At 45.1% G+C, this 25,614-nt stretch overlaps 1 protein-coding gene across 1 annotated transcript in view; it reads left to right on the top strand.

The window, feature by feature from the left end:
- Positions 1-6,111: 6,111 nt before the first annotated feature.
- The window catches only part of LOC147727581 (uncharacterized), a 42,447-nt gene continuing 22,944 nt past the window's right edge, over positions 6,112-25,614 (top strand). The window contains exons 1-5 of the mRNA XM_086963648.1: positions 6,112-6,228; positions 11,390-11,456; positions 11,553-11,597; positions 13,145-13,372; positions 13,812-14,237. Of these exons, the coding sequence (XP_086819774.1) occupies positions 11,397-11,456; positions 11,553-11,597; positions 13,145-13,372; positions 13,812-14,237 (759 nt within the window). The 5' untranslated portion in view covers positions 6,112-6,228; positions 11,390-11,396. The remainder of the gene's footprint in view (positions 6,229-11,389; positions 11,457-11,552; positions 11,598-13,144; positions 13,373-13,811; positions 14,238-25,614) is intronic.

Below are 25,614 nucleotides of genomic sequence, written 5' to 3'. Positions count from 1 at the left end.
GCAAAAGCACCCGCACACCGCATTGCTTGGGACTTCTCCGTAAACTTTTATGATCCTGTATTTCCAAACAGGGAGCCATCTCACCTCTGGCCCTTGGGGTTACAACACACTGCACAGAGCACAATCTTCTTCAAGCAGCGGGACCCAGCACCTCCAAGCACGGTCCCAACAGCCTCTCCCCTGGTTAGAACAGCAAACTGACGACCAGCCCCAGATCACGAAGCAAGGATTGGTCTTTCCACAGCAGTATCTTCAGTTGCTCCTTCTTTAGAAGAGGTTCCTCTTGACCACAGAATAGGTCCAAGCCTTTTTAGTCTCAATCCATTTCTATATCATTACAATGTTCAGGGGTTTCAGCTCTCATAGTTATACCTCTTAATGTCTTTGAAATTCGTTGTGCTCAGGGGTCCCTGACCCCTGCCTAAATCAGTTCAAGGTGTCTCCCTCCCAGTGTCATCTCTCTTCCTTGGATACTGGGGGTCTGGATCCTTAATCAGTCAGCAGGAGATGGGCAACTGGTTTATAGCACCAGCCCAGGCCATTTCACCTCCCGGGCTTCTCCTCCCCCTACTCTCCAGATGCAGGTCAGCCTGGTGCCATCTCTACACCTCCCTGGGTCAAAACCTCTCCCAGCTCCTTTCATCTTTCAAATTCAGACAGACAATCCACATTCAGCAGAGACACACATAAAGGCTTAGAGCACAAAACTCAGCCACTTTCTAAAAGAGTGGTTTCTGAACACACAATGACAAAACCACCTTCACAGAAAGATGTGTTATGACACTGTGAGTTCATACATACTAAACTTCACCTCTCCATTATAAACTTACAGGAAACTAGGCTAACAAACACAACACCCAGCCTTCCCAATTCTGTCCTTTGGGCAGGATGGCCTTTCAGCAGTAAAAATCAATGTCAGGACATAACACACACCTTAGTATATATCCTGCCTTTTACCTACACTGCACCCTGTCCAGGGATTACCCCGGACCTACCACAGGGGTGCCCAATGTGTATGCAAAAGGGAAGGTCAGGCCTGACAAGTGGTTGCACTTGTCAGGACAACATGCTAACTTAGCCCTCTGCGCGCAGGACCAACACTGCAGGCCTGAGTTCCCGTCTCTGTGAGCCCTAGCATTACTAGACCCGGCACACACACTGCACATCACTAGGGACTTTACTAGGAAGACAGACATACCAATCATGGCCAACCAATCACCATTACATTTTACATAGGAAACACTTGTACTTTGACACTGATCAGCAGTGGCAAAGTACCCAAAGCATCTAAAAGGAGGCAGAGGCAAAAAGTCAGAGGTAATCACGCCAAGATATGGAAGGTCTAACAGAATGTATTTGGGTATGTGCCAGCAGCGTAACAAAACCTGAGGAGGCCCCCCTGCAAAGTGCATGGAGGGTGCCCCACACGCTTCGGACTCAGTCAGGAGCTCACAGGCCAGGGGTGCACTGCCTGTACACAGTGACGGAGGGGCCTCCTCGAGCTCAGGCCCTGCCCCCGCACTGCAAGAGCTGCGGGGGCTATTGTTATGCCATAATTAGACAGATAGAAAAACTGTTCCAGTGGTCAGTGAAGTTGATGGCTGTGCACAGTAAACCCCAGGGATGCATGCAAACGTATAAAAAAGACAACAGCCAAGAGCTAGTGCTGGCATAAACAATAGGCCCGATGCTTTGCATTTGCAGTATTTTCTGGTTGCTGCTGAAAGGTAGGCAGATTCATGCCTTTTCACTTCAGTACACATTTCAGTAATTCTTTTGTGTTGAATTTTTTTTATTTTTTTTAGTAATTCTTTTGAAGGAAAGCATTGTAGGTGTAAACTCAGAGTACACTTACAGGAAGAAGAATGCTGTCTCTGCAAGAACTCTTGGAAACAAAGCTACTATTGCCTCCGAGGCCTAGCAACGCACAAGCTCAATCCTGCGTGTGAATTCTGACTCATCTCTATAGAGGCAAAATTCACATTTGACAACACTACACAGCGCTTATGTGCTAAGAGCGAGTGGAATCCGGATCTATTTTCACATGTATTAGCATCTAAAATTATCATTTCACATTTCCTTATAAAGTAGAAAACTACAGGCAAAAATCTAAATACCTACACTGGCAAGCAGTTTGTTTTTCGGACTGTATTTAACCAAGAATAAATGCAAAGGCAAAACTTATATTATTCAAATTAGCAACAAAGAAGCTCAAAATAATGCTGTCATTTAAAAGAAGTACCACTTGAAGTCATGGACGTTAATTCACCAAAATGCAAGGGGTAGCGGAAGTGACATCCATGCCATTTGACCTTTACTTTGACACACACTCCCATGCTTACACATACTAACACATTCACACACTCTTGCGTACATAAACACACTCTCACCCGCAAGCATGCAAACAGCATATATTTAACAGCATTTTTTACTTACCTTAACTTCCAAATAGGGTCATATTCCAGCTAATGTATTCTGTTTTTTTATTACACTAATAAAAAATATATATATATATATAATGAAAAAATGGACTTAAACTAGGCAAGTGGAACTCCAACCCGCTTCCATTAGGTAGAGCTGCTCCTGTGTTCCAGGCACTGATTTTGCCACCTCTGAGGCCAGGGGTAGCAAAAGCAGTGCTAGGGATAGCAAGGGGCAAGTCTGGGGGTCCAATCTGCGTCCCCTGATGACCCCAAAATGACATCCATGCTTTAAGTGTGACAGAACAAAGATAAGCATGCCTGAAAGACACTCAGCAATCACGGGCAAGTTTTGCTCCCTGTACAAGTTGCTTCGAAGACTTATGCAAACCATGCTGACCGGGATCTGTTCCTCTATAGCATCTTTGGAACAGCAAATTCATAGGTATTGCTATTATTTTTCACATTCATATTACTATTAATAATAAAGGTAACGAGAAAACCACGGTGCCAGAGTAATTTTTGATGTGGGGGATCTGCATTTTTCGTTACAGTGTGGCAAATATGCTTCCTCCAGTTAGCAGGAAAAAGGGGCAGGTGTGCTATGATGCTGGTGGTGATTTAACCCAGATCTGTAACTGGGGTGAATGATTTGCCACAGTGCAATATTCCGTCAATCATCTTGTGTGTTTTGCTGTTCACCCTATGTGGGAAGGGTATGCCCAGACGTGGGTCCCATGCTCAATACGCCACTGGAGTCAAGCGATCCTGGCTGAAGACGGCTGATAGCCAGAAACCGGTCCTAGGATGCTTGATTCCAGTCCAGGGAAGACATGGCTTGGCAGTTCGGGCTGGACTGTTCCCATGAGGCACAGGGTCAGACTGATTTGCAGATGGCCATGTCTGAACTGGGGTGGCTTGGTGAGCAAAATAACAATGGATTTAACTCAGATCTGTGACTGGGGGTGAATCTTTTGCCATTGTGCAACATTCCGTCCATCAACTTGTGTATTTTGCTGTTCACCCTATGTGGGAAGGGTATGCCCAGATGTGGGTCCCGTGCTCACTACGCCACTGGAGTCAAGCTATCCTGGCTGAAGACCTCTGATAGCCAGAAACCGGTCCTAGGATGCTTGATTCCGGTCCAGAGAAGACATGGCTTGGCAGTTCGAGCTGGACTGTTCCCATGAGGCACAGGGCCAAGACTGATTTGCAGATGGCCATGTCTGAACTGGGGTGGCTTGGTGAGCAAAATAACAATGGATTTACCCAGATCTGTGACTGGGGGTGAATGTGTTGCCATTGTGCAACATTCCGTCCATCATCTTGTGTGTTTTGCTGTTCACCCTATGTGGGAAGGGTATGCCCAGACGTGGGTCCCGTGCTCACTACGCCACTGGAGTCAAGCTATCCTGGCTGAAAAAGGCTGATAGCCAGAAACTGGTCCTAGGATGCTTGATTCCAGTCCAGGGAAGACATGGCTTGGTAGTTCGGGCTGGACTGTTCCCATGAGGCACAGGGCCAAGACTGATTTGCAGATGGCCATGTCTGAACTGGGGTGGCTTGGTGAGAAAACAAAATAACAATGGATTTAACCCAGATCTGTGACTGGGGGTGAATGCTTTGCCATTGTGCAACATTCCGTTCATCATCTTGTGTGTTTTGCTGTTCACCCTATGTGACAAGGGTATGCCCAGACGTGGGTCCCGTGCTCACTACGCCACTGGAGTCAAGCTATCCTGGCTGAAGACGGCTGATAGCCCGAAACCGGTCCTAGGATGCTTGATACCGGTCCAGGGAAGACATGGCTTGGCAGTTCGGGCTGGACTGTTCCCATGAGGCACAGGGCCAGGATTGATTTGCAGATGGCCATGTCTGAACTGGGGAGGCTTGGTGAGCAAAATAAAAATGGATTTAACCCAGATCTGTGACTAGGGGTGAATGTTTTGCCATTGTGCAACATTCCGTCCATCATCTTGTGTGTTTTGATGTTCACCCTATGTGGGAAGGGTATGTCCAGACGTGGGTCCCGTGCTCACTACGCAACTGGAGTCAAGCTATCCTGGCTGAAGACGGCTGATAGCCAGAAACCGGTCCTAGGAAGCTTGATTCCGGTCCAGGGAAGACATGGCTTGGCAGTTCGGGCTAGACTGTTCCCATGAGGCACAGGGCCAAGAGTGATTTTCAGTTGGCCATGTCTGAACCAGGGTGGCTTGGTAAGCAAAATAACGATGAATTTAACCCAGATCTGTGACAGGGGGTGAATGTTTTGCCATTGTGCAACATTCCGTCCATCATCTTGTGTGTTTTGGTGGTGCATTTTGAGCACACCGTCACAAATATAGTACTGAAGCATGATGAGGAGTCATTCACAGACAGCACATTTCCCATTGAAACAGCCACTAAATTTGCTTAGACATGCAGTTTTACTTATAAAACTATACAGTGCACAAAAGATCATGTATGCAAATTGGGTTTCAGCGAACATTTATCATTTGGGCATTACCAAGTAGTCTCTTGATTTGTTTTCAAAATCCTGGTTTCCATCACACTTCCGATTTACAAAAAAGTGTGCCTCAGGCTGATATCATTTGAAATATTTGTACAGTTTACAGGCATTTAATTGTAGTTGTTAGAATAAAATGGATACCCTGCAGCCTTCCTTTCACACTCCCTGTACCATAGGGAGATCGTTACATAGTTCGCTTTGCAGCAATCCTCTCACTTTGCAGAAAGAGAAAGAAAGGTTAACACCATTCCCCAAGGTAAAATAATAAGCAGCAATTTGTCAGAAGGCACAGACTGTCATTTGACCTCTGTCTTGGAACACACACTAACTGTGACAACATAAAAACAAATTATAAAGGCGTTTTTATTGCTCAGCACTTTCTGAACTCTCACGTGGTTATTTTGGGGGTGCTGCAGCACCCCACACCTCTGCTTCCAGCACCTATGATCCAAGGTGACTGATGCTACAATTGAGATAGCTCGAATTTGTTGAGTACAACAATACTGGAAAGTTACACAACATGGGAATAGGAGTGTGAACCAGAAAAGCAAAGCTCTCTCCTAATGTTTCCACTATCAGCTGGATATTGCAAGGCCTTTCAATGGACTTCAGTGCCCCTTGTTTCTGCTTCCTTGAAAACAAGAGAACAAAACGGTAAATACTGGAGAAATATTCATGATAATTTTACCAGAAATAAAAGTATCATTACAAATTATGTGAAATACGAATATGTCTAAACATGCATGTAAAAGAAGCAGCCAACTTTTCTACCATCTCTGCTTTATAAAATGAAGCGTTGTCATCAGTAATCACGCATTAAACTTGAGAAAGACGGTAACTCGTCTGAGAGACAGAGGAAATCGAAATTTCTAGAAATAAACACTGCTTCAAACCAGTGCCCAAAAACAACACAGACAGTGGCAGTTTAAACCCACTCTGCCTTACTGATCTGGCATGCGTCCAGGTCGGCGACTGGTTAACCAGCCGACACCGCTCATAAACAAATGTTTAACTATAGAACGGTGCTTTTTCCCTAAAACCCCAACCGCAGGCGGAAGCGTGGGTGCACGTGGGCAGAGCCAGCGTTGCACGAAACCTCATGACGTCATGATGCCTGCTGCGCGGGGATTGGAGAGGGGGCTCGAGGGCAGCGTTTAAATAGCAGGAGGTAACGAGGCTTGAGCAGAGAATCTCAGCATCCTTTCGGAAAGGACGAACCAAACTTCCTGCTGCTGCTGACCAGGCTGACAAGCTTCACCAGCCAGAGAACTAATTCTCCTGATTCACAACAAAGACAAGGTAATATGGCTTTAAAATAGGAGATTGCTATATGCATTTTTCCAATTGGGGTTTTATGCAGAATGTATTTTAGGCTATGAATATATAACAAAACGTGCTAACTGCAAAATGTAGTGTTTCTTATGGATGAGTATGCTTACACTGCTGCAAGCAGTGAGTTGCAACCCCAGTTTTACTATCAGATTAGTTCGTTTATAGCTGAACCTTAAACATGGCGTTAAGATTCTGTCAAATTGGGAGTGCTTATCACCATGTTTAATGTTCAGCTATCAACTATCAGTGGTACTGGGGTTTGCTGTACCTGGGTCTCCTCACATGCAAAACATTGAATGTTCAGTGAGCTTATTTGCATTTGATCATATGTTTAATGTAAAGAATTCAGGAACAAAACCAATGCGTTTAGGTTGTTCAGTTGACAATTGGTATCCAGGCCTACATCTCCTGCCAATTACATGTTTCCTGGTATTTTTTTTTAAAGCCATGTTTAGTTATTATACAATGGATAATTCTGGGAGCAAACTAATTCCTGCGGATTTAGCAATCAAGAAAATAGATGAATGGGGAACTTTAGGAATTCGACCAGGATCACGCAATTTGGTCACGTGGGAAAGCGGGAATTAGAATTCTGGACTCTTGGTTCCAAACTGATTTTTATTTAGGAAATAGCTCAAATATCGTTAGGTGCGTCACTCTAGGTCACATAGAGAACATTTTTTGCCTGAAATGCAAAACAACATTTCCTCAAAATTATTTAGCTGCAGCGTACTTGACCGTGTTTTCACGGCCACGCTGAAAAGGCTGTGACCTCAAGTGACCACTTTCTTGACTACAAGCATTCATTACAAAATTGATCGGCATGTGTGCCAAAGAAAATATGGAATTTGTATGTGTTTCATCATTCGTTATGTTTGTTGTCGTTATATGTATTCCTCTGAGAATAAGAGGAAGTCTTTCTTGTAGATAGAAAGACATCTACCTATTCTCCGAGGCTGAGTGTAAGAAAAATGGCAGGGTTTATGCAACTTTGGCATTTGTTGAAAATTAGCTTTGTGTACTTTATCAAGTTTTAGCCTCGGGGTAAAACGTAGGAGCCCCTAATGAAGAACACGTTTTACCCGTGGCAACTCAAAACTATTTTTTGAATTGAAAATATTTTAATCCGCCCTGTCAAACATTTGGTGAAACTCCCACTCCCGTGTGTAAGCCCCTGCGTGTGGCAGTGTATCTGGAGGTGGGGGGGCAGTGATGAGATAGAACCTCAAAACCTATGGTTATAAAAGAAGTGAGATGGAAGGGGCAGCCATGGTGACAGCAGACACTATGGATGCTCTACAGGGACTACACGAGTGAGGAAGTGACCAGAATAGAGTAGAAGGACTGAATGCACAGTGCAGATGAAGCCCTGTGTAGGCCCACGCCTCCCACTGCATCAAATCTGCACATTTTGCCCCTGAGCTCGTGGGTTCAGCTGGACAATGTGTGGCCAGAGGGTCAATGAAAAAAAAATGGAGGGATTTACACGAGGATAGGAGTCGATTGAAGGCAATGCACTTCAAGCGAAAGCAAGAAGACACATACTTAATGTTTGTGAGTCAGTCATTAACAATGAATGTAAGCAAATATATTACTTCCTTTTCTTTTTCTCTGGCCCCGGTATCCGTGGGGGTTCAGGCACATTACCCATAGCTGCATTCTGAGAGGAGGCCGCAGATGTCCTTTTCTTAATCTTGCGGCTATTCTGTGACAGGCCTCTCCTGTACAACTCCATGCCAGAGTGACATTACTGACAGGGCTCCATCAGTTCCCAATAGGCAGTTGCCCACTTCTGTGGAACTGCATCCCAGCTGAGAGGCCAAGAATTGAATGAACGTAAGCTGAAACTACAGGAATCCTAAATCTCACTAATTTGTACTGAAACTTGCATGCCTGACACCAAAGGTGTCTTGACAATTAAAATCGTAGGTTTGAAAACCTTCAAATGTTGTACCCCCGGGCTTTGAGGTTCCTTCGACTACAGTGTGTCTGATCAGGGTCTCGGGTAATTGGCAGGCAGATTCGGGAGGCCAGACCAATTTAGAAGTCCTTCATCATAACAATGAATTAGAAGCTTGCACCACTGCAGAGGCCCTCACTCTCAACACTGCATGGAAAGCTTACACCACTGCAGAGGCCCTCACTCTCAACACTGCATGGAAAGCTTACACCACTGCAGAGGCCCAGAGTCTCAACAGTGCACAAGGAAGCTTGCACCACTGCAGAGGCCCTCACTCTTAACACTGCATGGAAAGCTTGCACCACTGCAGACGCCCGGAGTCTCAACAGTGCACGAGGAAGCATGCACCACTGCAGAGGCCCTCACTCTCAACACTGCATGGAAAGCTTGCACCACTGCAGAGGCCCTGAGTCTCAACAGTGCATGAGGAAGATTGCACCACTGCAGAGGCCCTCACTCTCAACACTGCATGGAAAGCTTACACCACTGCAAAGGCCATGAGTCTCAACAGTGCATGAGGAAGCTTGCACCACTGCAGAGGCCCTCACTCTCAACACTGCATGGAAAGCTTACACCACTGCAGAGGCCCTGAGTCTCAACAGTGCACGAGGAAGCTTGCACCACTGCAGAGGCCCTCACTCTCAACACTGCATGGAAAGCTTGCACCACTGCAGACGCCCGGAGTCTCAACAGTGCACGAGGAAGCATGCACCACTGCAGAGGCCCTCACTCTCAACACTGCATGGAAAGCTTGCACCACTGCAGAGGCCCTGAGTCTCAACAGTGCATGAGGAAGCTTGCACCACTGCAGAGGCCTCACTGTTAACACTGCATGGAAAGGTTGCACCACTGCAGAGGCCCTGAGTCTCAACAGTGCACGAGGAAGCTTGCACCACTGCAGAGGCCCTAACTCTTAACACTGCATGGAAAGCTTGCACCACTGTAGAGGCCCTGAGTCTCAACAGTGCATGAGGAAGTTTGCACCACTGCAGAGGCCCTCACTCTCAACACTGCATGGAAAGCTTACACCACTGCAGAGGCCCTGAGTCTCAGCAGTGCACGAGGAAGCTTGCACCACTGCAGAGGCCCTCACTGTTAACACTGCATGGAAAGCTTGCACCACTGTAGAGGCCCTGAGTCTCAACAGTGCATGAGGAAGATTGCACCACTGCAGAGGCCCTGAGTCTCAACAGTGCATGAGGAAGCTTGCACCACTGCAGAGGCCTCACTGTTAACACTGCATGGAAAGGTTGCACCACTGCAGAGGCCCTGAGTCTCAACAGTGCACGAGGAAGCTTGCACCACTGCAGAGGCCCTAACTCTTAACACTGCATGGAAAGCTTGCACCACTGTAGAGGCCCTGAGTCTCAACAGTGCATGAGGAAGTTTGCACCACTGCAGAGGCCCTCACTCTCAACACTGCATGGAAAGCTTACACCACTGCAGAGGCCCTGAGTCTCAGCAGTGCACGAGGAAGCTTGCACCACTGCAGAGGCCCTCACTGTTAACACTGCATGGAAAGCTTGCACCACTGTAGAGGCCCTGAGTCTCAACAGTGCATGAGGAAGATTGCACCACTGCAGAGGCCCTGAGTCTCAACAGTGCATGAGGAAGATTGCACCACTGCAGAGGCCCTCACTCTCAACACTGCATGGAAAACTTACACCACTGCAGAGGCCCTGAGTCTCAACAGTGCATAAGGAAGCTTGCACCACTGCAGAGGCCCTCACTCAACACTGCATGGAAAGCTTACACCACTGCAGAGGCCCTGGGTCTCAACAGTGCATGAGGAAGCTTGCACCACTGCAGAGACCCTCAAATGCTACACTGAATGGGCAAACATGCACACTGCAGAGGCAATCAGGCTCAACACTTCATGGGAAGCTTGCACCACTGCAGAGGCCCTCATACTCCACGCTTCATGGAAATGAGAGCATAACTGCACATGCCTGGAGTCTCAGAAATGCATGGGGAAGCTTGCACCACTTTAGAGGCCTTCACTCGCAACACTGCATGAGAGAGCTTACATGCCTGCAGAGGTCCTCAGATTCAACACTTCATGGGACTCATGCGCCATTGCAGAGGCCCTCCATCGCAACTATGCATGGGGATGCTTGCATCACCGAAGAAGCCCTCAGTCCTAACAATGCATGGGGAAGGTCGAATTGATCAAAGGTTTTAGAAATGTCACTTGTAAGCACTTCTGGTAGATCCCACAACAAGAAAACTTTACATAAATCATGTTTTAAGTTTGTCAGGAGTTTGAAGAATTGCTAGCAAGTGTGAGCATTTCCCACATCCATGTGTACGAGCAAGATGGTTTCCCAGAGCACTGGTAGGATGAAGTATGGAAGGCGAGAAAGGTTGCTTTTAAATTAAGGTGGACTGACAGGAGAATTTGAGCTTTCAAAATGGGAAAGGTAGGTTTAGAGATGAGGAATGCAGTGGTGCCAAATTGACCAATCAAATGTTTGGGAAAAAAGGGCCTCAATGCTACCAGGGTCGGTTGCTTCGTTTTGATAAAAATACATTTGGAATTGTGTATAGTGTATTAGCTTGGAAATAGCATTTGTGATATTATACTATGTGAAATGCGACACGAATAGGTGCTTCTATTAGTCAGTTCAAATGAGGAATAACATGGCATATTATTAGGAGTGTGAATAACTGCATAATTCTCTCTATGGTAATTACTCGTAATTACCCCAAAATGACTCCTAATTATGGGTAACTGTATGAAAACAGTAATCCAGCATTTAGCTCTATTTTCTTAGTGCAAATGCATCTTTGCGTCCAAAACAGGCCTGAGGATGCATTTCGCGCTAAAATATATATAAAAAAATACTACAGGACCCGAACAGCAGAAGTCCGCAACCCCTCACTGTTAGTATGGTGTTTCCGTGCTCCAGGAGGAGGATTTTTGCATCAAATTACTCTTAATTACTCAAATTGGCGTAATACTGTAATTTTGGTAATTCATAGGAGTAATGCTTGATTACTGAAATTACTACATTTACTCTGGGGTAAGAAACATTTTGCCCAGTCCTATGCACTAGAGACACGTCTGTAGGTCTCACAGTAAAAAGCCAGTAGATGCACGTTTCACAAGAGGTCTTTTGTTCCAGCATTTGCACTGTATATAATTAAACCTATATTATCTGTTTATAGGTTGACAATGAACATGAAGTTTGCAGTGCTGTGCCTTTGTCTCCTCAGCGTGGCCTGTGCTCTGCCGGTAGGTACCGCTGATGCTTTGTGTAATTTCACACCAAATGTTGTTTTTGACATGATTGAAGAGAAAAATATAATTTGACTGTGTTGTCCTTGACAGGCACGCCACCGATCCAGACGTTCGGCCAGCATGGAAGACAGCCAGGTGAGGATCCAGTGCATCTGGAATGTTTTAATTTTAGCAAAAGTCCAATTCCTGTTTGACACTGAGATCTAAGTGATCCTCGTGAATTGATCTGACTACAAATAGTTCCAACAAATAAAATTAAGTGTGATGGTTGCAGTAGTGATAAACATGCTTTTGAGATGAAGGTTTCGTTTCACACGAAATTTAATCTGGAAATGTACTTTTCTCTCGTAAATTTGCTAAGTAGGTGCGTCATCCATTAGAACCTTCCTCTTCTTAATAGCGTCCCCTCTCACAGTACCCAGTATTCCTTACTGGAACCGGGAATACCCCCGCCCCCCAACCACCGCCTTCAAACACTCCATTTTGTCCTTCCATTCTGTTTTTGCCACAAAACAAAAGACTCGCAGAGCAGGCAGCACCTAAGCCACCGAATTTAGAGTCTCACACTTTTTAGGTCTGGTGCAAGACAATATATTTTAATTTTACGAACATTATTTCTACAATATAATTACTTTATAGGGGCTTTCAGCCAGTCCTCCTCATCCCTTGGTCTGTTTTTGTGTCATTCACATTTTAATTCCGCCCACAGCACTGACAGCAGCACCCAGTGTGAGGCAGTGGGTTAGTCAGCTTCCACTATTGGCTGATTTTACTGCGTGTAAATTCACGTTGCCCTTTCACAAGGCGCATAAATGTTGTTCCTTTCAATGGCGGGGAATACTATAGTATTTTGACTGTAGGCAATATATGTTTTATATTGACAAGGGCCTACAGTTTCCCCAACAACAAAGTTTTCCAAAATCCATGACAACGCAAAACATGCACTGACAAAGCCAAACAACTGGGATACAACGCCAGACCTATTGGCTTTGCCAATTCTGGTTAAAGTTGCTTTTATAAAGTGAATAAATATTGTCACATTGTAGCTGCCTGAAATTATAATACTTGGTTTATTCTAGTCTGCACACCTCCAAAGAGGTTGCAATAATCACTTCTTGCTTCCTTTTGTCCCTACTTGTAAAGCAGAATCAGTACTTCTGATGCGACTGTCCCTTTAAGGACAATTTTATGACGTAAGCTTCACTATCATGATGAATAATATATGTTGAAACAACAAGTCGGTGGTATAGGAAGGTGATAGACAAAGGGTTTCCTATGTGATTTCAAAGTGTTTCTGTCCATCTAAAGCATGTAGGAGAGGACAGCCACCAACAGTTGTGTATTGTAGACTACCTGATGGGAGGAAACTGAGATGCTCTGGTGAAAACTACTGAGAAGAGTTGGATAGGAATGCGATAGCAGAGTTTCTGCACCACTATATCTATTAACAGCAGCTCCATCTGTATTGGGCTTTTTTGCCATTACAGAAATGCCCCCCCCTAGCAGATCAGTGCCAACCTAGTTTTCGAAGAACAGCATATCCGGTTCTGCAAGGCCATAAAAATAGCTTTGAAAGAAACAGGGTAGCTTGAGGTCCACCACAGTATCCTATTAACAACATGCAATAAATCACCTGTGCTCAGCACTGTAGTAATTCATTATTCTCGCTGCTCACTTTTCAGAACTCCTCAAAAGATGTCTCCACTGAAAGCCATTCAGACTCTGACTCTTCAGAGGAACAGCCTGCGGCCACTACTGCTTCTCCTTCCACTGAAGCCTACATCGATGACTCTACTCAAGGAGACAGTGCCGGCAGAGGAGACAGTGACAGCGTACCACTGGAAATCAGGGCAGCGGACGATGAAGACCACTCCGTCGAAACAAAAGACTGGAAGAGCGCTGGTGCCCAGGTAAGGACCCTTATGGGACAAGGTGGGTCATGGAAGATTCTGAAATGACTAAAACAGCTCTGTCTGTTCTCCAAGGAGGCCATTTTTAGTTGACGCTCCTTCTCACTTGCCTTAATACAGAGTGCCTATACTGCCCCAATTTAGTCAGACTGGCTTTTCAACAGCCGTCAACGTGGTCACACTTTGCCACACTGATCCAACATACTATGACAAAGGAGCTAATTTACTAATGAAAAAAAAAATAGCCATCAACTGCACAAGTGTGTTGGGTGCTATGCCACAAGTAAAGTTAAGCGTAGATGCTACTAACATGAAGACAACAAAAACTCCTCCAGAAAAAATATTTTTTCAGCTGCACTCGGGACCTGTAGATATTTTTTATGAAAAGTCATGTTTAGTAGTTCAAGGGATGTGTCTAATTTCTGTTTATGTCAAACAGGCTATTCTGGATACCACCGCTGAGCAGGGTGATGCAGCCACAGCAGATGCTGACGATACTGCCACAGATGATGCTGACAGCCACACCAGCAACGAGAGCCCTGAAACCCAGCCTGACCACAGCGTGGAAGAGGACAGCCACCCAGACAGCCACCAAAGCAACGAGAGCCCTGAAATCGATCCTGACCACAGCGTTGAAGTGGACAACAGCACCAGCAACGAGAGTCCAGAAGCCCAGCCTGACCACAGTGTGGAAGCGGACAGCCACCCTGACACCCCCGCCAGCAACGAGAGCCCTGAGCAGCGCGTGCAGCTCCGAGGTCTGAAGCAGGCAACCGCTGAGCCCGATACGGAGAGCAGCGAAAGCTCAGAAAGTCAGGAGGACTCAACGCCTCATGACAGTGTTGAGAGCCACGACGTGTCCCCCTAAAATATACCCCCACAGCAAGGATGCAACTTAGATGCCCAAGTCCTGTTTATCTTTGTATGTGAGACAAATAATATGCCAAAATGGTGTTCTGTTTGTTAAAGTTTTTTTAAAAAGATTGTATTGCCATTCTAAGGCAGTTCTGATTGTATTTAACACTTTATGTACAGCATTCACCAGCACACTAGTAGGCAAATCCTGACCTTCCTTCTGTCATGTGCAATAACTGCAAGACAAGCTACTGCTAATATTACCTAAACTTTTGATTGTTTTGATATGAATATATGATGTAAGATTCACATGAAAAATAGTTTTTTACGTTTTGAGCTGTTGTTACCTCTTATAATGCACACTGTATATTTTGTTGTAATGTTTATAATTTGAATAAAACCTTAAAAAACACTGGAGTGCAGAATTATTTGCATAGATCACGTTGGTATCAGAGTACACTCTGTGTCAGTTAAGGTGAAGCTCAGTTTAACAAACTAATATATAAAGAATAGTGATGGGGTAATGTGATTGCACTGAAAGTGTGGACATCTGTATATCTGAAATGGGTCTGCGGTTTCTAAAGACTGACCTGTGAAGAGGGCTCTTGAGTTTGTTGTGTTGGCCCTCTTGGTAAATTCCTGAATGTTTGTGTAATCCTTCTATACATGGGAATCACAACAATCAGGCCTTCCCCATTTGATGTAGGGTTATCATTCTTGTAAGGTCAGTTGCAAAGAACTGGTTCAACAATCAGGAGAGTGGTAAACTCTGACCTGTTGCTTAAAGCCTTTTTTCTGTGTTTCCCCTAGCGCTGGTGCAAAACAGGCTGCCTAGCACCAGCCCAGGCACCCTGCCGCCATGTTGCAAGGGTACCTGCGCTGCTGGGGCGATTGTTCATGTGCAGGAAGGGACACATTCCTGCACATAAATAAGCAATAATGACAATTTGCTCTTTCTATGTGTGCTGCAGACACACATTGCACGTCTCTTTGCCACCGAGGACTGCAGCAGAAAGGGGCATATTTAGAAGGTGGCGTTAAGTCATGCTAAGTGGCTTAGTGCCACTTTGTTAATATGGAAAATGGTGCTACGCCACAGAAACTTCAAATACAGTGACGCTCCGGTGACGATAGGGGCTTGTAAATATGCCCCAGGGTCTGAGGCTCATTTACAATGTGCAAATTCTCTATCTTCCTTTTACAGTGGCTTGTTTAATTTTAATTCTCTAATTAGCTCTCTTTGCTTAGAAAATTGTAACATGTAGCTCATGGCTGCTCCCCATCTTCTACACCACACGTTGGGCACGATTCACAGAACTAACTTAAGACAAAACCCAAAACTTACTACCATTTTGGTATTCACAGAAGTCACTTACTCATTTTGGCATTCACAGAAGGCACTAACTTACTCATTGATGAGTAAGTGCCTTCTGTGAATACCAAAATTAGTAAGTTACTCATTTTGGTATTCACAGAAGGCACTTACTCATTGATGAGTAAGTTCCTTCTGTGAATACCAAAATGAGTAACTTACTCATTTTGAGTACCTTACTAATTTTGGTATTCACAGAAGACATCTACGCATTGATGAGTAAGTGCCCTCTGTGAATACCAAAATGAGTAAGTGCCTTCTGTGAATACCAAAATGAGTAAGTGCCTTCTGTGAATACCAAAATAGTAATAAGTTTAGGATTTTGTCTTAAGTTAGTTCTGTGAATGGGGCCCTAGGCTCCCGGCCCCTCATGTTTATAATCAGAGGCAAAAAAGCTACACGGGTGCACATTCAGAAAAAGGTATTAACCTTTTATTAAGTGGCTTTTTGAGGGGAATCACAGACAGAGCAGTGCACAAACACCTACATCTATGACAATTCTAGATTTCTGTGCTCACATCTAATCCTGAGCTAACGGAATTACAGAGAGTAGTAAAGCCATAGATTTTCTGTTAAAGAGATGGAGCAAATATGCTTCCATTTGTAGACATTTCCCCACTTTCACACTAGGAAAAAGGAAGGCGTTTGGCTCTATTTCATTTCAAAGTTCACATCTAAGTTGAACACTTACACAATTGTTTTTAAGCACTAAATTTAAGTACACGAATTGGTCATGACCAAAATTGGGAATGGTGATAATTAGCCTCAGAGATGTGACTTTATGCAGTTTGCCAACATTCCCAAAGTTCTCCTGCTTGCTCCCTCTCTGGGGAATGCCCATGTTCACATCCCTCAACTTAAACAAACAATTGTATAAGATCCACCCTAATTATGGATTTTCTATGTTCACGTTCCATATGTTGAAATAAATGATTGCAGATATTGGTTCTATGGATCGGGGTCTGTCATGTACCCACAGATGGCGTTTTATGTGCATCTAAGATGAATGTAGTGCTCAAAACTGTAACTTGAGCCCATAGATTCTGACTGGCCTAAGTACCACCGGGCATACGTTCTTTTCATGTCTACGCATTCTCAACCTTCAGAAGATTTCGGTCCCCCGATTTTCGTTTCTCTTAGTCAATGGCTTCTTCCCTCTGTCTGTACAACATATGTCTATTTGTGGTTGCCCTACCACACACCTCATCTTGGAAGAGGCTCCCATGATTGCATCAATTGTTGTAGCCCAAATGTTCCAGATCTCCCTCCATCACCCCACTGACTACTCATGTTTGATGTACCTTCCTAAGATACTGCCTTTTTTCCTGTCCTTCTCAGTCCATTCATTCTTTCAGGCGGTGCTATATAATACAATTACAATAAAATACATAACCAACAGTAAAAATAACTTCATAACACTCAGCCGTCAGATAGTCACATGTAGTTCATACAGGCTTAACAATAATTTCCTTTAACTGCTTGACACTCTTACACTCACATAAGACAAAACTGCTAAGGATCATATCCATCACCTAGGACTATACCAGTCCCAACCACTAAGCCACCCATCACCAACTGAACAAGCACAAAATACATGAAGAGATCTGTCACATACCACTGGCCAACGGAGGACAGTAATACAGTCCAACACTGCAGGTCCTGACTAGCAACATGCTATGGCCACTTCTTGGCATCTCACAATGACAGTCAGATTTGAGATTATAATAACAAAGTCCATCACAACAGATCTCTCCACTGCTTCTCCCATGAACCTATGACCACTCAGGACGATAAACGTAAAAAAATACCTGAGGATGGACAACCCAGTACCGTAAACAGCTAGCTGGACTATGAACATGTGAAATACCAAAAAGGAACCTGCAGAGCTGCTTAAAACTGCCAGCTTAAGGAGATGTTAACTTTGTTATTGACTTTGAGTATAAGAAGTATACACTTGTGTCAATTCATTTTCGTGAAATACACCTAAACAAAATCTCCTTTAATACAATGGCACAGACCCTACTGCCTTCTGAGGGCTCCCCACCCCTTGCATTCAGGTACGCTTACTCAACTCTCTCAAACCTAAACACGTGATAAGAAAAATGGTTCACTGGTGGCATTCATCTAGCAAAATGTCAAAGCAGATTCCTCAAATGTACATGGAAGAAATTGTAATTGCTTGTAGACCTCATGACTGGCCATGTTCATGCCCAGGGGTAAAAATAGGCACCTCTATAATCAAAGAAGTTCCACTACCAATCAAGCATCCAACGAAGCCAACCTGTCTGAAAATATTTTTGATCATCAGTGTTAGCACACAGGGTACTTCTAAATCCCACTGTTTTCTTTTCTTTTAAATGACATGGAACCAGTGACACCCTTCACCCCCCCCCCACCCCATCCGGGCCATCCATGAGGCAAAGCCTTTTAAGAAAACATCGGAAAAATCATCCTGCATTCAAGAAGTTGTCGCCCGCAACATAATCTGCAATAGTAAGGTCATCAATATAGGCCCCCATTTATTGCCCCCCACTCGTCCCCAAGCTCACCAATGCCTCCTTATCAGCAGCTGTCTTCCCTAAGAACTGATAACATGCTAATAGTACACTTCTTTTTAATAACCACGACTGCCCTCCCTGAGATTCAGTATAATTATACATCTTTATCAGGCTTATCCATTGATGGCAAAATGGAATCCAGGTCTCACATCACAAATCTCCTCACCTCTATACAGACATAGCCAACTAAATGAGGTTTCAGTCTCAAAAGGGGGGACGAGAACACCTTTCTAAATAACACAGAAAGGGTCTTGACCATCTCTCACCAAGGCCATGCACCAGTGGTGTAAGGAAACTTGAGCCCCCCCTGCAAAGTACATGGAGGGGGCCTCTTCCAACCACACTCAGGAGCTCTCAGGCCATGACAATGTGCTTAGGAGAACCCCTGGAGCTCAGAGGCCCCCCACACGATGGGGGCTGCTGGGGCCTTTGTTACACTACTGCTTCCCTTCACAGCCACAATTAATGATATCATGAAACTTTGGAAATACTACCTGTACATTTTAAGCTAAATGAAACAACGTTTGCTTATATAAACCACCCACTTCCAAAGATAATGAGAAGAAACCAGGGGTCTATGTTATGGTGGAGAGGTTCATTCATCACAATCCCTTTTATGCTCTGTTCGCTCATTACTTTCAGTTGCTAATATTCAAGGCCACTGGAATTATGTAGCAGGGAGACATCAAATTATGTGGCAGGGTTAAATGTAAATGTAAATTGATACTTGTATAGCGCACTACTCACCCGCAAGGGTCTCAAGGCGCTTGTACGAATACTGCTGTAGAACCCATCCTGGCTTTCCCTGTGAGGCGTCCACTCCTGGGCACCCCCAAGGTTGAGGCCAGGCATCCTTAGCGTTGTGGAGGCCGTTGTGGAGATTAAGCAAGCTATTGCCCAGAGTTGCAGATTGGGACTCCATGATTGGAATAAGCACTGAGGTAAGAATTATCAGGTCCGTGGAATTTTGAGCCCGAGGCCCGCCGAGGCAGGGAATTGAACCCTGGTCCCGGGCTAAACCTCTGCATCAGGGTCTGCCGCTCTAACCATTGACAGATCAACAAAACGAGAGGTAGGGAGAGTAGATGACACTCTTAGTCCCCAAGGTTATCAGAAAACAACAACAAAAGAGTGTTCTTGTATTAGATAGGTATACACGGAGCACAAGAAATCAACAAAGCCCATTAGGTTTGTTCTTAAAGCCCTCACTCACCGACCTGGTCGGTGACCTGCTTCATCATCGGGCCCCACTGGGTGTGACCGAATGTCACCCCAGTGTGCTACAACGCCAGATTTGCTGCGGAGCTGGTAATGTGAAGGGATGAGGGCTATGTGGTGAATTTAAGTGAACAGAGTGAGGTGGTGAGTTAAAATTGCCTTGTATGTATCAAAAAAATTATTTTAATCCATGATCATCAAGGGCAAGGTTAAAAAATGTGTTGGTAAGCACGGCCAACTAATTAGATGGTCTGCTTCCAATAACATTAGGTGAAAGGGTGGTCGGTCAACATGTTTCAGCCGGAGTGGTGTAATTAACCTGGCATTCGTCAGGACCTAAAGTGAATAAACCCCGGCGGTATGGGCACGCTAAGGCCCACCCTACCAAGGGACTTGAAAGTAAAAAGTGTCTGTGAAGTGCAAAAAAGCGAGGGGGCTTCACCAGCCAAAAGGCGGGAAGCACACAACCTCTGAGTCTCTGATTCAGAGACCAAAAAAACACTTCACAAGGGATGAACTTTCACCCCTACCACAAGCCGAGAGAGAATATGGCTGCAAACTTATGGGCACTGGATCAGCCATGGTGGCAAAGAGATTGCTGAAGACTGACACCACACACTATGTAGTCATAGGCGTAGCAAAGTTCTTGAGCTGGGCTTGGGTCTTGCACGCAAAAAGGGTGGGTTACACAACAGCCATGTAGGGTCCTTGTTTTTACAACCATTTTGTATTATATAAAGCAACTTTTAATTGATTTTTGTAGTGATACTAAGGTTCTCGTAAGTCTTTTTGCTGGATCAATTTAATACTTTTTTAATTGTTCTTAACACTGTTATAATTATTGTGTATTTTGGTATCTATGTACTTATTAATGTGATGGTGTATAATGTACTTTTGAAAAAAAAATTATTATTCTGGATCACGATTAATGATTGAAATTTGTAATATATATTCACTTTTTAAAAATAATCTCTTTTATGATGAAGGATCGTATAAAGACTTATGAAATGAAATGAAACCCCAACACCTCCTGTAAACACTTTGCTGCCCAATGGGTCGGGTTCTTTCTATGGATAAAATAAATAAATAAAACAATTCACCTCACTATCACCACCTTTAAAAAAAAAGTAAATCTAAGCTCACAGAGAGGAGATTTTCTGCCATCTCTGTGGGTCATGATCTGGTACTGGGTGTTACCATTATGTTATACTAAAGTCTTCTTCAGCTAGTGGCATGCAGGGGGTATTGTGGTGCCATCAGCATAGCCCTCCTTTTGCAAACAAATATTCAAAAGAGGTGAGATTTGTGTGCAGCTTGGAATGGTGAAACTTTAAAAAAAGTAGTTGGTTTGTCATAGAGGTCAGAGTTTTCATGAGGTTGTATATTCTCATTTTGTTAACGACCCTGAATTCTGTGGAAGGTAAGTGATTGCTGGTCCTATTTACAATTTTTGACCACATGGGACTTTTCTGTCTCATCTACAGAAGCTTATACTTATCTCCCCAAAATGCAGCCATCGAGTAGCAGCTATGCCATCCGTTTTCATAAATTACCCCAGCTCAGAACAGGAAGCTGGAAGGCTTGTGTGGTCATCATTCTAACCCCAAGCCACCTAGCAGCTGGTATAAACCATTGAGTTCAGTGTCCTCACACACTCAAACTCATGTCCACAGTCTAATAAAGTCACTCTGCAGTGTCCCTTTCTGTGGCAGGAACTGTCCTAACAATAGAAGGGTTGCTCTCGTCAATCCCTTAACCCGCATCCTTCTTGAAACTGAATCCTCAGGTCCTGGGCTAAACTCAGATTTTTCTAAATGCCAAACTTTTCCCCTCGCTTGCAGTGATATATATCATAAACAGCTACAAATAAACAGCCACTACAATTTGTTAAAGTAAAGACAAGCTTTAAAACGTTAGGAGTCAGATGGGGTCAACCTATGGGGCTGCAAAGCAGTCCACTGGGATTGCAAGCAACAAGAGTGGTAGCAATTGCTCTCACCGCCTTCTTTTCTTGCACTACCAACACTTATCTCCTCAAGTCTTGAAAGAAATTTAAATAAGATTCCAGGAAGTGGGCATGGAGATATATTAGTTTTGTTCTAATTCCTAGCTAGGTGTTCTCCTTTAAGGTATTATTAATCAATAAAATACATAGTTTTGGTATTTGGTGTGGACTGGGTATTTTATGTGTTTATCCCTTTCTACGCAAGCTTAAAATAAGCATTGCCTACTTTAGAGTGTGGATGTAGACAAAGAGACATTACATAGACTGGCTTTTCAGTCCCAACATGCAAAGCACTGTTATCGAAAAATCCAGGACTGTATTGCCGTACGTCTGATGACATGAGGCCAGTTGGTAATTCAGGGTTAGCAAGCACTGAAGCCCGACTGGGACATGTAGCCTCTCTCAAAACAGGCCGCAGAATATGATCTGCTGGCCAAGTTACTCAGCACCCTTCTCTTTAAAACATCTTCTCCTCTTTTGCAGTTTTATGTTGACATTTCTTGTGAGAAAGAAGTTAATTGACTAAGAGTTGGCTAGATCGGAGGAGAGGGGCAGTAGCGAGGGATAAGCACCTCTTCTGTTAAGACTTGTCACCCCGGTCAGATAACTTGGATTCCCTCCTTGGGTTTCTAGCAACTTCAAAGGTGTCCCACAGGCATATTCTTTTCGACAGAGTGCAAGGTCAAGGGGATAGACCTGTAGTGATATGAAAAGACACATCTGCGGTCATAAACATTACATACACAAAACGATTTTTAAGAGATGAAGGGGAATCACTAGGGAGAGAAAGAATTAGAACTTAGAGGAGAAAAGAAGAACCAGACACAGGGATCTTGAAGAGGGGCTGTGAATGGACTGAGATCATGGAGAGCCTAGAAGATGAATAGGAGGAAAGGGCTGGGAAGATAACAACAATGACACAAGTGAGCAGTGCAGGTAGTGGGGAGAAAGAAGATGGTGGTGAGCGGCAGTAAGGATGGGGTATAATAGGAAGACCTAATGAGGAAAGAAAAGGAAAACAGTGAGGAGATGTTATCTCATTCATAATGAAGAGCCTCTCTCAGGCGCGGCCAGGGCCTAGGTGAGCGCACCATTTATTTAATGAAGAGGTGGGCTGCTGCCTGCTGGCTCACTGAGAGAGAGGTCCCCGCACACACAAACACACGCACACACCCTGCAATGCGGGGGCCTGTGTTACTCCCTGGGCCTACACTATGTTTTACTTTTATTCCCGCCGGGCCCCACCATAATGCCCTCCTTTTTACTGATATCCAAGCAGGTGTTTTCTTTTTAGGGCTCGGCCTACGTCACCACTGTGTCAGCAGTGGGGCGGAGCTCCGAGCCGTATTGTTAAGGGGCTCAGAATAGTGTAGCAAAAATTCCTCAGTGCGCGAGATTTTCAGTAGTTATTTTTGGCATCTGCATGGTAATTGGTCCTCGCAGTGCCGTGTTTGTAGTAGCCTTGACGCAATAGGCCATATATATTTTTGTTCGGCACTTCCTGCATTTTCTGTGCGGTTATGTGCAAGGGAGTCAATAAATTTCAATTAGGAGCTGTCAGGGTGCCGCGGTAATGGAATCCAGATGGTCGGGGCGCGTTCACCATTCTGTAGTGAGTTTGGCCTGATGCAAGAATCCATTCCTTGTTTTTTCAGCCGTGTGTGCGCGCATGCTGGCTCCCTGCCAAAGCTTGTGGGCCTGTGGTAATTGAAGCCAGATGCCGGCTCGCAGAGACCTCTGACATCGCCTCTCCACGCCTGCATCTCACTGCAGCCCCCACCACTGGAAACGACAAGCTGGGAGCTCACAGAAGCCTCTGACATCGCCTCTCCCAGCCTGCTCGTTCTTTCAGCCCCCACCGCTGGAATTCATATTAAAAGCATGCTTTGATATACATAGATATGCTCACACATCAATGACCATTATTGTGAAGAGGCGTACTTAATAGACCCATTTCACTTCTCGATTGGAGACGATGCCCATCATGGCCACCACTCGAGTTAAGGTTGGAACTAATTGCTTCAAAATCATTTATCCTCCCAGCCTGACTAAAGCTGCAACAAAACGATTGAAGCATAACACTATTGAACGTTTCCCGGATTCCCTTTTTGTTGATCAATATCACAATAGTCGTTTTGGGAGGCTCAAAAATGATTTCATTTTCTTCACTCACGACATCTCCTCTTGGTCCACCAGCTTATACCGTTCCCTTAACGTCACCTCCTCCTCCTCTATCCCTCATGGGAAACAGCTAAAAATCTCCCCCTCCACACGTTTCAACGGTTACCTCACTATCTCACTCTATAACAACGGTGCTGTCATGATCCAAGGCAATGACACCTGTCTCTCGCTCTTTGACCACCTCTTCCCCTCTCTACTCCCCTCCGCTGCGACCGGGTTCTCACCCGACTCTTCTTCTAGCCCTACCCATTACTCCCTCTCTCCTCCCTTGACCCCCCTACACTCCAATTGGCTGCACTCTCAAGAATCACAGGTCAGCCCTCCTCCCGCCCCCTCCCCTGTGACCTCCTCTCCTATCCCTCCCCCCTCACAATATGCCCCCTCCCACTTCACTCCAGCCTCACCGCTAGCTAATGCGCTCCTCGTCCAATCGGCATCATCCCGGTACACCAATCTTTTCTCCCCCCCCCATTTTCCATCCAGTCACCCCCCTTTTTATTCCACCTCTCCTCCAACCTTCTCCCCCAGTGAACTATCCCTATGCTCCCCTTATCCCTTCTTCCATACTTCCTGTCCACCTCCCCCTCCCCTCGTTATTCACCCAGATTTCGCCTCAATCCCACTGCATCTCTCTCCTCCCTCCCACTCCTCCAGCAATGCTATGCTACTCCCTTTCCCCCCCTGGTAACCCTGTCCATTTTACTCCCTCGGGTCCAACTGTACCACTTCCTTTCCCCAACTTCCCTTTCTCTCAACCCCCCCCACTCTGCCAGATGCCCATTCCCTCACAGCCTCCTCTCCTACCTGACATGCCCTCCATAATAACCTCACCTCTTTTCCTCCCAAACCTCCTTCATTGCCATGACTCCACACAGCCCTCCCCTCTCCTTCTTCCCTTCCGCTGTGCTCCGCACACTTCTCCCCCTAAAGTTATCCCTAATTCCTTTCCTTCTTGCAACACCAACAAAGGCAACTCTCCCTTAACCTCCGATTTGTTAACTCCTGCTCCCAACCTCCACCTTTCCCCACATTTGAACCTTACACCCCTACTCACCTCCTATCCCCCCACCTCTCCCTGCCTTCCACCACCAATTCCACCCCCACCTGTGTCCACGATCCACCCAACCTTCCGTGCTCTGCATTACTCTCTCTGGAAAATAAGCTAGGTTCCCTTATCACCTACATCTCACAACTTAAAGATGCAATTTCACTGCTAAGCTCTAAGATTTCCACCTTTACGTGCACCCCCTCTCCGTCCCAACTTCCTACAAGATGCACCTCGCCCCCTCACCTCAATTTAGCCAAGCTCAATCAGTCGTCAGCAAACTCTGTTAATTTGCACAAGCCTTTGAACGCTGCCCTTCCTCAACCTGCATACCATAGCAACCCTACTATCTACACTATTCCAACCATCTCCTCTGTCAGAACCAAGCAACCACCTAAACTCTCACGAGCACCCCCACATAAACACAACATTCCGATCACCCTTCAGAGCCCAAGTGCCCCCGTCACCAAAACAGTCCTGACAGAACTGCGTTGTCTGCTCCGCAACTGCAGATCTGCAGTAAAACACAAACTTGAAATCTCAGATACCATCACCCACCCCAATATTGACATGCTCTTCCTCACAGAGACCTGGTTCAAAGATACCTCGCATTCTATGTTTGATCTCCTATTACCTACAGGCTATTCTATACTTAGTAATGACAGAACTGAAAACACGGGGGGAGGTGTTGCAGTCATCTTTAGAAACTCCCTTCAACTTAAGGCCTCTCCTATCAGCTCCTTCCTCACCTTTGAATGCCTTTCTTTTGAGTTACAAGTGCATCACCTTTCACCCCTTAGTTTCCATGTCATTTACCGTCCGCCTCGTAGTGGCCCTGCGTTTTTGGAGGAACTCACTGACATCATCAGTGACCAATACTCGCAAAGTGACAATCAGACTTTCGTAGGTGATTTCAATCTCCACTGGGGCTCACCGCAAGACTCTTCCGCAAGCTCCCTGGCCACCTTCCTCTCTGTTAACGATCTCATCCAACACTGCACAGAATCA

The sequence above is a fragment of the Lissotriton vulgaris genome, chromosome 3_1, assembly GCF_964263255.1.
Source record: "Lissotriton vulgaris chromosome 3_1, aLisVul1.2, whole genome shotgun sequence".
Lineage (NCBI taxonomy): Eukaryota > Metazoa > Chordata > Amphibia > Caudata > Salamandridae > Lissotriton > Lissotriton vulgaris.
Note: the sequence above shows the minus strand (reverse complement) of the source record. Positions and strands in the feature narration are given on the sequence as shown.